We start from the raw sequence: 13209 nt of genomic DNA, 5'->3' as shown, positions 1-13209 counted from the left end.
TTTGTTGGTGCTATGTTGTATGGGAGTGTCATATGTGTGGTAGTTTTGCAAACTCGTTTGTCTAGTTTGTGTGATTTGCAGTATTCAGGCATGCTTAAGCTAACATGCTGCCGTAAATAACGCTATTGGTGAATGAAAAAATTATGTTCATTGCAAAATTCACAATTAAAGAATTATGGTTATCTTTTCCATGAATAAATATTACAGTTAAAATCAAATCTATCTTCCCGTTACCAAAATAAATCCCGCAGCATCGTGCAGATGTATAATGAACTAATTGTGTTGTATATTGTATATATAAGGTCCTATGTGTCTATCACTTTATTGAATCCCTTTGTAGTACTGTAAATATCAATCCAAATTAGACTCACCCGTAGTTGGAACCATCACTCATGGATTAGTATCGATCTCTTCCGTAATAACCCTTAAAATGCTAATTGGATACTTAACGTTCCATCAAATCAAGGATGGATTCATCTCCTTGAACTGTTCAAGATAAACAGTGAAAAAAATCCTGAAGCTGCTTTCTATGCATTCATAGGAAGATAAATCAATTCAAACGTAATAAATAAACTAGCTAATTAAGAAGAGGAAAACAAATCTAAATTAATGACCATGAGATTAATAACATTGTTCTTGCTAGTTAATATCTTATCGTAAAATCTTATTTAACCTAAATAAAATCATGAAAACAAATAGAGACATGGGTTATTGTTCAGGAAAGAAATTGCACTACCGTCTGCTGCAAGATCATATAGCAGAAAGCAACCCACATGCATGAAGGAATAGTGCTCTAAAGGATCTCAACTGCCACAATATTATCCACTGCACATTCCTACCAACTGAACTCTGTCCCTTTCACCTAACAACAATTCCAACACAAAACCCTAGAAGCAAACAGACACCTCATCTTGCTTAATATCCATTGCTTCCATTATCTTCTTTGCGATTGCCCCTGCATACACTGAAGAACCCTCGTGGATCTGCATCAAGTTTCACAACAAATTAATATAAAATAAATTTATATTAATTATTGAACTCTTCGTTAGTATTTGAAAGAATTTATTGTTATAATCTTTGTAAATAGAGAATTTTATTTTCAATCCGTTTACATAGTTGGACCAGAAAGCCCCTATATTTGATATGCTTGGTAATTAAGTGGGCAAAATTACTTTGTTTAGGGTGCAAACTGCGAACTTAAATTATCAAACAACACCTAATTATATTGAAGACGTTTTACAAATTTGCCTAATTAATTAAGTTCAGTGAGAGAAGAAAAGCAAGCACCTTAGTGTTGAACATGAAGACATGGAGATCTCCAATATTTCCTCCAGATAAATGAAGCATCTCAAGCTCAAGCTCGTCAAGAACCCTGGCAACAACAAGCAGGCAGTCAATGTTCTTGTGTTGAGTGAGCTTGATGAACACCTCATCTTCGACAATGCGGACATCTACATGAGTGTCTCTTGATTTCCTTTGCAACCATGAGCTCCTCAGTGCTCCCTTGAACTCTTGAAGGGGCTTCATGCACGTGCTATCCACGTCATCTCCGCCAGCCTCAGCTTTCTGGATTTCAGATTTTCGACAACGGCGTTTCTTGTCCACCAGTAGCTTGAGCTCGTTGACTGTTCGTAGGAGTTCTTGGACGTAGTTGATTGTGTCTGAGATTATTGTCGCTCTATCGGGCTTTTACGAGAAGGAAAATGCCATATATTAGAATAAATTGGGGAAAAAATCAGCATGTTAAAGGTTGGTAGTCGTTAGAATTGAGAAGTGTGCATGTTGTTATATATCTGGAAGATGATATAAAAAAACTTCAAAAAAAAAATCAACATCTAATTAACCGCTGTAACTTAAGAGTATGTTATGTTCCTAAAAAAAAATGAAATACAGAAGCATAATGGTTCTTGCCTGTTAGAATATATTTCAAGAGTACTGTTTTATTTTCAAAAAGGATGGGAAATCAAAAACAGGAAAAAAGGGGGAAACTTAGCAATATATATGTGTCAACATTTGTTTTAATACTTTTCTATATAAAGAACGCATGCAGTGTCTAATTATAAAGTCGACCTATTTGCGAATGCAATCATGCATCAACCAGAAAAAATATTTAATCATGAAATAAAAAAACACAATGTTTGTAATTGGAAAACTGAAAAATGACTAATGCCTAGGACACTATATAGGCTAGAGTTTTGCTGATCTCTCAGGCCAGATGCTAACTGAATATGCGAAGATTCATCAGGTAATTGATTTGGTATATAAATGAAAGAAAACGCTTAAATAAGTATAATCAACCTTCAAATTTGTTGTTTTTTTTTTAGTGAGAGATTAATACGAAGAAACAATAAAGTACCTTAGAAGGGTTAGGGATGAGTGCTTTAAGGACTTCGTACTTATTGCTCAACCTCAATCTCCTCTGCTTCTCATTCTTAATCCCTCCCTTCCCCTCTTCATGACCTCCTCTCTTCTTTCTCTTATTACCCAACCCTGCTACCCCCTCCTCATCAACCCCCTTGACCCCACCATAACCACCATCATCAAACACCAAGCACCCCCCGTTACCCCCCTGGCCCATCACTGACTGAAACATCGTCGCCGGGTCATAATACATGGCCGCCGCGTCCACGGGGACCTGATCCCCGACGATGAACCCGTCGTGGTGGACGTTTTCGAGGTTCATCATCCGGAACATCATCAGGGTGCTGGCCGCCTGCGCCTAAGAACGACAAGTCTGAGTAGTTCATGGCAGTTATTTGCGAGTGGTCAGCCCCCGAGTGATGATACATGACGACAGTGGACTTGCCTTGATCTGCGTCGAGAGGGGGGAAAAGATTAAGTTAAGGGACAGAAGAACTATGGAATATTTTGACCTGCAGGGAACGAAGAAATCTTACTGTCAAAATGAAGAAAGGGCCGGAGAGGGGAGGAGAAAGCAGTACGTGGTTTCTTGTGTAGGGGGATGGGAGAAAGAAATCAGTTGGTGTCCTTTTTGAATTGTGTTGAGTGAGGGGAGAGAGAGAGAGAGAGAGAAAGGGTTTGTTACTGAGATTCCCTCCTCATGGGACCCGATACCTACTCCTCTGCAGGTGGGCCCACATCCTGGCAACAAAATCTTCCGTATTTCTGCACCTCGTTCGAGTACTGGCCTGGAGTTGGTTCGTACAATACCTCGATGCTTGTTTTTCTTTGTTACTTTATATTTCTCTTTTTATTACCAGAAATGTTCTAGCATACGTACGTATACTCTGCAGATTGTTTCACTAAAATATAACAAAGACTAGCAGTTACTGTACCAGTTTAATTTTTTTTCCATGAAAATCAAGTTGCTGCAATTTGTGGGGAAAAATTTGCATCACAAAGAGGAATTTACTCTTCATCATAAAATAGTGGTAATAATGCAAAGAAAGTAGAGTGTAAATACTAAAATCTGAACAGTTGAGTAAGGGATCTCTCTCTCTCTCTCTCTCTCTCTCTCTCTCTCTCTCTCTCTCTCTCTCTCTCTACTCATGCACTTCTAACCGAGAGCTTTACTGTTAATAGAATCTAGAAAGAAGTTGGATCATGCAATTTGAGCATGCCCCACTACAAATTAAGTTGTGAAAAAGGGGCTATGTACACTAAGGAGGTCCTTGCATATATTTGATTGATGTAACCCTCATTATCACAATCTAACATATTCTAACAACATAAACTCATATATAATTAACTTACATTTGGAAATAAATGGCATATCTAGCTTTAATGTAATGAAGATGAATATATTTCTATAGCTAGCTAGGTCTCAATACTACTAGCTAGCTATCTGATAATCGATACAATTTTGATCAAACATATATTCCTACATTGGCACTAGTTAAGTTACCTTCCAAAACTATATATAATCTTTAATTATGCAAGTACATTCTTCTTAATTAGAAGCAACCAGACATTTAGTAGAACCAATGCATAAGATCCAAATTTTGTATTACACTAAATGTAGTTTGTTCATCGGCGCTCCATCTACCAGAAGAAAAGAAGAAATAATAGAGATCAGCTGTTCAAAGAATAAAGAATAAACGATGACAAAAATTCAACTGAAATCCACTTACAATTGGATCCTTAATTGGTCCAACAGGCTGACAGACAGTGAGTTAGCAATTAATATACATCAAGCAAGATTAATACTTAATTTTGAAATATTAATTTTGAAACTAACACCTTTGTTACACATAAAATTCCAATTCATAAGTTAAATTAGATTAGAATTACTTGCTTAATTGAAATTACTCCATTAATCTCATTCATGTAAGAAATTAAGTTGTTGAGTGGAGTAATTCTATGGCTTTCAATTCAATGTTTGTAGCCTGGGGTTCGCAAGGAAGGAATAAACTAATTGCTGAAAAACTTAATATATATATGAGAAGAAAATTGAAATTATGTTAACCCAGGTCTTATAATTAGTCTAATTAAGGATCATATAAATACTAACATGAATTGAGGGTAAGTTTTATCCCTGAGTAGATTGTATCGTAGCATAAGATAAAAAACCTTGATTAATTTCTTGAATGATGCGTGATTTAAATGAAGAGTTCTTGAATACACTGGCAATCAAGAGAAGTAATTACTGAAATATGTTCATATGTGAGTCTGTTTTCGCATCAAAGTGTGAACCAGAAAAATTAATGACGAGTTTAATAATGTTTTTAGCCAAACCTTTTAGATTAAATGCGATTTCTAGCTTTTCATTTAAAAATAAAATAAAATTCTAGCTTATCTCCAATGATTCCTAGCAAGTCAATAGAGTTTCGTCTTCTTTATTATTTTTCTCCTACTCGTGTTGATGCTGTTAAGTTGACATTAATTTTCAAATTTTATTTATGATAGACAATTTCATCAGTGGTAAATAAAACATTTTTTCATTTTCTCAGACAGTTCGTGATTAATAAGAGCTGTGCTAGCTCAAGTCCAAATTGTGACATTTATATAAGAAGATTAAAATGTTTTACACATGCTTTGTCTTTAGCCTACGTAGATGTTATTCAAGTTAAATACTCATATGGAGAGAATTGACGAATTTGTAAGAGTCTCATATATATATTTAACTCTTGATGAATTATTTAAAAAAAGTTCATGAATTGGGTATTCTTCAGATTAGAAAAAGAGAAATCCAAATGAGATAGAAAAGCCCCCACCTACCGTCATGGGCGTTTCTCTATTAAATTAAACAGTATGAACATTGGGGGCTTAGTAGTTATGAGCCCAATTCTATCGCAATAATTAAGGGTGCAAATGGTTATGTGGCGGCAAATTAAGTTAGACATGAGCGAAGCTTACGACCGAGTTGAATGGCGTTTCTTGAAGGGTATTATGAGGAAGATAGGTTTCTTAGAGAGATGAGTTAAGCTGATTATGCAGTGTATTTCTTTCGTTACCTGCTCGATCGATTATATTGATCGAATAGCTAATTTATTTCTTCTTTGTAGCGAAGGCCTGTCAAAATTACTATATGGTGCCGAAAGAGTCAGGGAATTACATAGTGTATCTGAGCTTTGCTACAGGGACCCAAAATATGGGACCAATAGGGGGGACAAGTGTGGTGTCCCCCTCCTATTGGATAATGAGTAGGCCATCATTAATGATGACCAACTTATTATCAAATAGGAGGGGGACACCACACTTATCCCCCCTATTGGTCCCATATTTTGGGTCATTAAAGAATTTTTCTAGTGTATCTATATGCAGGAGTAGTCCTGCTGTTTCTCGTCTCTTTGTTGCCGACGATAGCTCGCACTTCTTCAAAGGCCTCTATGTCTGAACGTGTCAAATTGCAACATATTTCGCAAGTTTATGAAGTTGCATGCACAGGGTCAGAAGACTAAATATGACAAGTCGATCCTCTCTCTTTTTCAGTCACAATGTTTCAAGCGCACTCAGAAACTGTATTCGCCAAAGTCTTGGTATTCGTGCTACATTTGGGAAGGGAAGTGTTCGGGACTGCCAGTAATTAATGTTTGGAAGATCAAAGAAACAATCTTTTAGTTATATTCAGGAGAGGATGTGAAAGAAAGTGATGATTGTTGGGCTCTGATACCACTTGTTGTGCGTGGCGGAAGCCAAAATCAAACCTGTGAATGATAGTGACTTGTGGGGGCCACGAGACCATGAGTGCAGGGATTTGTTGGTGGCTACAGTGCAAAGGCAGGAGATTGTTTTTGAGCGCAAACGAAGGTTTTGGCTGCGGTCTTTTGCGGCTACAGGAATTTTTGGGCGGCAAATCCCTTTTGTAGTTGTTCTTTTTGGCGGCTGTCCTTTTGAGAGAGATTTTTGTGTGAGGGATCTGAGAGTTTGTGAGAGGGTTTAGATTGAGAGTGATTATAAACCCTAGTTGTATTCTCTCCCTCTATTAGTAGATCTCCCTCCTCCTTGCCCCGTGGACGTAGGCAGTTTACCGAACCACGTAAAAGTTATGTTCTTACCGTGATTTGTAATAGCTTGTAGGTTCCCTCGACGCGCAGTCCTAGAGCTGACGAGAGGAAGAGCTGATATCTCACTTTGATGAGATATCTGGCTTTCTGGTTCTTGTTTCCTTTGAGAAACGAAAATTTTATTGTGATCTAATCTCTTGTTGTGCACCTTGTGCACCTTGCGCACCGGAGGTGCTGTCGAAATTTCCGCTGCTCACAACAAGTGGTATCAGAGCTCCGGGTTAGACTTGGGAGTTTGTTTGAAGGATTCGCTGAAGGATTCCTATTTGAAGATTAGATCGACAACATGGGTGAAACAAGCACATCGGGATCATCTCTTACGAAGACGATACATAGTTTGAGCATCAATAACATGAAGATTGATGTTCCGAAGTTCGACGGCAAGATTAACTTCGGATTGTGGAGGTATCAGGTGATGGACGCCTTGGACGCTCAGAATTTGGAGGAGACTCTTGAGTTACAAGAGAAACCTGCCGAGATGGAAGCTAAGGTTTGGAAGAAGATGAATAGTAGGGCGTGTGGAGTTATTCGGTCATGCTTGATGCCGGATCTTATTTATGACGTGATGAACGAGACGTCGGCGAAGAAGATGTGGGAAACACTCAATGAAAAGTATCTTACTAAGAGCATTGAGAATCAGCTTCACTTGAAGAAGAGGTTTTACCAGTTCAAGATGAAGAGGGAAGTTTCCATTAGGGAGCATGTTAACAACTTCACAAAGCTACTTTCAGACATGGCCAATGTGGATATCATGGTTGAGGATGAAGACAAGGCGATGTTACTTTTGTGTTCGTTGCCCGATGATGATTATGGTACTTTTGTCCTAACTATGATTAATGGAAGAACTACTGTTAGTTACAAGGATGTGACCTCAGCGTTAGTGAATTATGAGTTGAGGAAGAGTGTGGATGAGTCCTCCGAGAAGGCATCGAGAGATGCATTAGTAGTTCAAGGCCATGGTTCAAACCAAAGCAGAAGGTCGCGGTCTAGAGGTGCACATCGTAGGATTCGTAGGAATCAGTGTACCTTTTGTAAAGAGGATGGACATTGGAAAGCCGAATGCTCAAAGTTAGATCGAGCCGAGAAGAATAAGGGGAAAGCTGTACAAGCTTCAGAGGTGAATGTTGTCAAGACTAGTGGCAATAATTCAGATTCGGATTCTTCAGGCTATTCGTTGTCTGCACTACCGTCAGTTTGTGTTGCCAACTCTACAGAGTGGATGTTAGATTCGTGTGCTTCATACCATGTTTGCCCTAGGAGGGATTGGTTCTCCAGCTTTTAGAAGTTGGAAAGAGAGGATGTTGTGCTCATGGGTAATGGACATGCATGCGCTATTGGTGGTATTGGTACCGTTCGTATTCGGATGTATGACGGAGTGATTCAGGAGTTAGATGAAGTGAGGTTCGTTCCGCAGTTGTCGAAAAACATCATTTCACTAGGAGCTTTGGTGGCATCTGGCTATAAAGTGACCTTGGTGGATGCACGTTTGAAGGTCACATCGGGGTCCATGATTGTTATGAAGGGCGTCAGAAGGAGCAATTTGTATTATTTACTTGGAAGCACGACGATTGATAGCGAGATGACGACTTCATCAGATTCGACTAGACTGTGGCGTTGTTTGATGCTGGGTTATTTGATTGGTAATGCCGTGCATAGGTTGTTGAGGAGTGCTATGACCTGCAGTTTGAAGTCCTGTGAACCCATTGGTATGAGCGAGAAGACCGAGATGGAGTTTGGCACTTCTATCCATCATTCGAGGGGTCTTCTGAGGGGTGTTCATTCAGGCATTCGGGGGCCTTCCAAGGGAGCATTATTGGGAGATAATAGGTATGTGGTTTTCGCAGTTGGGGATTGCTCTAGGCATTGGTGGGTTGCAACCAAGTCCCGTTGGTGTGAAGTCCTAGAAGCCCGCAACAAATAGAGGAAGTGTATTGGCAGAAAGATGAAGGTACTTCAGTCTGATGTTAGAGGGAGGTACAAGAGGGACCTATTTCTGTATTTGTAACGAGCTCACGGCAATTGGAGACACTTCTTTGGTGTGGAAACTTTGAGGCGACGTGATGAGATGACAGATTTGGGGAGCTGTTCCTTTCTGGAGGAGGATTTGGGTTGCGTCGGATGTTTGGCTACCTAGCACTTGGTCACATCGTGGATGTGAGATTTGATCCGATAACATATTTGGGATTCAGAGGCGTGTTTGATTATCAGGTATTGGCTTCTGATTTTGTTCTGAGCAGGTATGTCATGTTTAACTCTCGGCAGGTGGAGAGTGGTGATCAGATCTTTGGGACATCGCAGCGGGTGGAGAGTTATGCTACTCCATGTTGGGTGGAGACTCCAGATCATACTGTATCATTTGGGATTCCAGCTGAGGTGACACAGATTAGGGATCATTTGGATTTGGATGCAGATGATGAGTTGGATTCGATTGCAGCTGATGGACTTAATTTGGATACGGCCATTGGTTCACCTCAGAGTCATGTTTAACTCTCGGCAGGTGGAGAGTGGTGATCAGATCTTTGGGACATCGCAGCGGGTGGAGAGTTATGCTACTCCATGTTGGGTGGAGACTCCAGATCATACTGTATCATTTGGGATTCCAGCTGAGGTGACACAGATTAGGGATCATTTGGATTTGGATGCAGATGATGAGTTGGATTCGATTGCAGCTGATGGACTTAATTTGGATACAGCCATTGGTTCACCTCAGATGGAGGTGTTTGATTTGTCTCAATTTGGAGCTATTGGGAGTGCTATCAGTTGCAGATCGTTTGGTGATATTGAAGAAGAGTTGTAGACTTTTCTATTTGTTTGAGGGCCTTTGGAGGCCATTTGGATGAACTACGTGAAGGCTTGATTCCTTGGGCAAGAGGATACGTAGGCAGTCTTTATGATGCAGCCGATTTGGTGAGCGACATCGACATTTGGGGTGAGTGTTTGCACTCCCATTTGGGTCTCAGCAAGTGAGGCATTTGGTGTAGTCGGTGTAGGCTCAGTTTGATTTGGTGAGTAGATACTAACGTTTGGGTGAGTGTTCGCACTCCCGTTTTGGGTCTCGACTTGTTGTGGATGGAGTCCGTTGTTATGAGTCTGTTACCATGGCATACTGGACGTAACAAGTGAGGCATTTGATGTGGTAGGTGTCGGCTCAGTTTTGGTAAAACTTCACCGAGGTAGAGAATTGTGAATGATAGTGACTTGTGGGGGCCACGAGACCATGATTTCATTATGGCTGCGGGAAAAATCACAGCAGGAGGAAAAGAGGGGGCTTCTGACTTGGGCGGGGCGTAGAGCAGAAGGCAAAAACTGAAGGTGATTTTTCGGCTGAGAAAGAGAAAATTCACAGAGGTTTTTTGTCGGTTATTGGCGGATGTCCTTTTGAGAGAGATTTTTGTGTGAGGGATCTGAGAGTTTGTGAGAGGGTTTAGATTGAGAGTGATTATAAACCCTAGTTGTATTCTCTCTCTCTATTAGTAGATCTCCCCCCTCCTTGCCCCGTGGACGTAGGCAGTTTGCCGAACCACGTAAAAGTTGTGTTCTTGCCGTGATTTGTAATAGCTTGTAGGTTCCCTCGACGCGCAGTCCTAGAGCTGACGAGAGGAAGAGCTGATATCTCACTTTGATGAGATATTTGGCTTTTTGGTTCTTGTTTTCTTTGAGAAACGAAAATTTCATTGTGATCCAATCTCTTGTTGTGCACCTTGCGCACCGGAGGTGCTGTCAAAATTTCCGCTGCTCACAACAAAACCGATGTGCTTCGAGAGACAAAATCAAACAAACGTTTAGAGAAGGCCAAACAATGCAAAATAACGCACAAACTCAAACAACCAATTTTAATTAACGTGGTTCGACAAGTTGCCTACGTCCACGAGACAAGAAGGGGATGAGGTTTTCACTAATAGAGAAGAAGATTACAAAATCACACAAATTAACTCACCAATTAATCTCACCAACAAAGCTCTAATTCTCTCCAAACAAAACACTAACCAATAGCTCAGAAAATACCTCTTTTCTGTGCTCCAAATATCCCTTTCGCTGCCCAATTCTCTCTTCCAATCGTTCCATATATATAAATCCTAAAACCAAAAGCATACTAGGAATTCTAAAACCAAAATTAAAACAAATTAGGAATCCTAATAACTTGTTATCAAAACAGATTTAGAATTTTGTTACCAAAACAAATTAGGAAACATATTAGGAACCTGCTATCCAACAATTCTCCACCTCGGCGAAATTTTCCCAAAACTGAGCCGACACAAATACCAACCAAACGTCTCACTTGTTGCATCCAGTACGAAGTGGAACAAATGCACGATAACGGACTCAATCTACAACAAGTCGAGAACCCAAACGAGAATGCGAACAAATTCTAAATGTCGGTATCAACTCACCAAACCGGCTGCATCATAAATGACTGCCTACGTATCCTCTTGTCCAAGGAATCAAATATTTACGTAGTTCACCAAATGGCCTCCAAAGACCCTCAATCCAATAGAAGAGTTCTCAACTCTTCACCAACAAATTTGTGGCTGATAGCTCTCCCAATGGTCCCAAAGTGAGACAACCAAACACCTAATTTGTTTGTATTCCTAATGGCCCCAAAGACCTAATTAATCATTGTGAAATCAACAATGTGAAACAAACCAATTAGATACCACAAACACCTAATTAATCAACAATGATGGTTGTTTGTATTGTGAATGCAATGTGGAATCACAATGGCATGTATTGATGCAGTGTTCTTGAGCGTGGAAGGTATGTCGTAAGTTGTCTTTGTCTAATCCTGTGTTTGGATTAATCGTCTCTTCTGGTTTAGATTGATGGGTTCAATTTATTAATTCACTTCAACTAAAATAGATGGTTCGATGTGTGATATGTCCTTGGAGGCTGTGGTTTGATCACAACCGATGTTGAGTGGGTGATGAGATAGTCAATTTGGAGATTAGAGTAAATATGGTGTTTGACTTTGTGAATGAATTATTATAGGAATACATATGCGGGATCAAGAGTGGTTTTGAATCTTAAGAAAATTTAGAGACAAGTTTTATCAATGGTGCCTTCCTGTATGATGGTAAGATACGAGGGTTTAGAGTGGTGATGCGTGATCATCGCGACAAGTTTATCAATGCTTGCGAAGGTAGTTGATCTACTGATTCTTAGCTAATTATGGTGGAGGCCTTAACGTTGCTCTAAGGTGTTCACTTTGCTAAGTATATGGGAGGCTCTATGCAAGGGCGGACACAACTATATCAAGGCGGTGTCACGTAACACCAGTTTGATGTGGGATGCATAGAATCCACCCCTACTTATTTTCTTACCTGATCCTCGTAAAAAGAAAAACACACGGTAATTTTCCTATAAAAACACTGACTTTTAGCACTAACCCTTATCTCTAGTTTCTCTGATTCACTGTCGCCATCACTAGAGGGCCTCAAGAGCTCTGCTAGACCTTTTTCCCTTCTCTTCTTCCTCCTACTCCTTTAGTCTCCATGGCTCCGCCTTTTCGGCTTCTCTTTCTCGTTCACTGAATGCATGATCCCAATGCTTCCAATGATTAGTTCATCCTTTGCCTTATTAAGACCCCGACTCTCCTTCCCTTCTCCTCATGCACGATGCACTCTCCTCTATCCCATAAAATAAGTTATCGATTTTTTTTCCAATTTCTTAATTTCTATAATTTACTTCTAAATATGTGGATTTTAGGGTTTTCTTAAAAGTTTTAAACTTTACAATGTTTAATTTGGTAGAGGTTTGATTTTCTCCTCAATCTTCACAATCAATTGACATTGCAGTCAAATGTTTTCTTTTGAGCTTCACTCAAGGTATCACATCTTTACATTAATTTAAGTAATTTTTGGGTTATGTTTTTGTAGGTGTAAATTTTGATTTTTCGAAACGGGGATTTCGTTTGTATTGATAAGAATAACTTATTACAAACTAATGAATCAAAATTATAACAGAAGCGGTTGGAATGCCCTCCTTGTTTAACATGGGAACTTTGGTAGCGATAGGACGCCTCGCTCAGTTCTCGCACCGAGTCTGCTTCCCTTGGACGATTCGATCTAGGTTGCTGGTGAGCTTCAGTGCATAGTAGAAGCTTCTGTTAATCGAGTTCGAGTCTCCGAGTTCAATGGCGATCGGGGTCGAGGGCTGGAAGGAGATGCTTCAGTGCAAGAGTAATGCAGAGAGCGGGTCCTCAACTTGCTTGAGAGTTAAGAGCCTCTGGATTAGCTGACTGAGTCAATCAATTAACTGGGATTAACAGATTGCCAGCTGCCGACCCCTTCTTCCCATGGCCGGGAGAGGCTTTTAAATAGAGAATGGATGACATGGTTACTCCCTTGAATCATGGGATGTGACCATGTACTGTTGAGAGATACAATGCCTCTCACTTGTACTATGAGCGGTTGCTTAATGGGTTCGGAGTACTGTGCTCCTTCCCTTCACGTCATGAGGAATGGAAAGGCTCATCCTTGTACGTAACAGTGCAGCCACCAGGTACTCTGGCGGGTTTGGCGAATTTGTTGATCGCCTGGCTGGTCGCTTGAACGTGCAGGCGACTCTCAGCCACTTGGACGAACTTAATTCGTGCAGGCGAATCAAGTACGTAGGCGAACTTGGCGGTGAAATGAACTTAACTCGTGCAGGCGAGTTAAGTATGCAGGCGAGTTTGGCGACTGCGTGGATCTGACTGGTCACTTGTACCGTGATCAGCCACTTGATAGGCTTAGAGTATTATGCT

The 13209-nt window shown here is 40.2% G+C and overlaps 1 protein-coding gene across 1 annotated transcript; it reads right to left on the bottom strand.

Moving 5' to 3' along the window:
- Window positions 582–2703, bottom strand: LOC109849108 (transcription factor EAT1-like). The gene is made up of 3 exons (XM_020418904.1): window positions 2357–2703; window positions 1288–1686; window positions 582–983 (listed from the first exon to the last, which is right to left on the bottom strand). Exons 1-3 carry the CDS (start codon window positions 2696–2698, stop codon window positions 888–890), a joined length of 837 nt encoding a protein of 278 aa, XP_020274493.1. The 5' UTR covers window positions 2699–2703; the 3' UTR covers window positions 582–887.

This window comes from Asparagus officinalis, chromosome 7, assembly GCF_001876935.1.
Source record: "Asparagus officinalis chromosome 7, Aspof.V1, whole genome shotgun sequence".
Taxonomy (NCBI): Eukaryota; Viridiplantae; Streptophyta; class Magnoliopsida; order Asparagales; family Asparagaceae; genus Asparagus; species Asparagus officinalis.
This window is presented reverse-complemented; position numbering and strand designations above follow the sequence as displayed.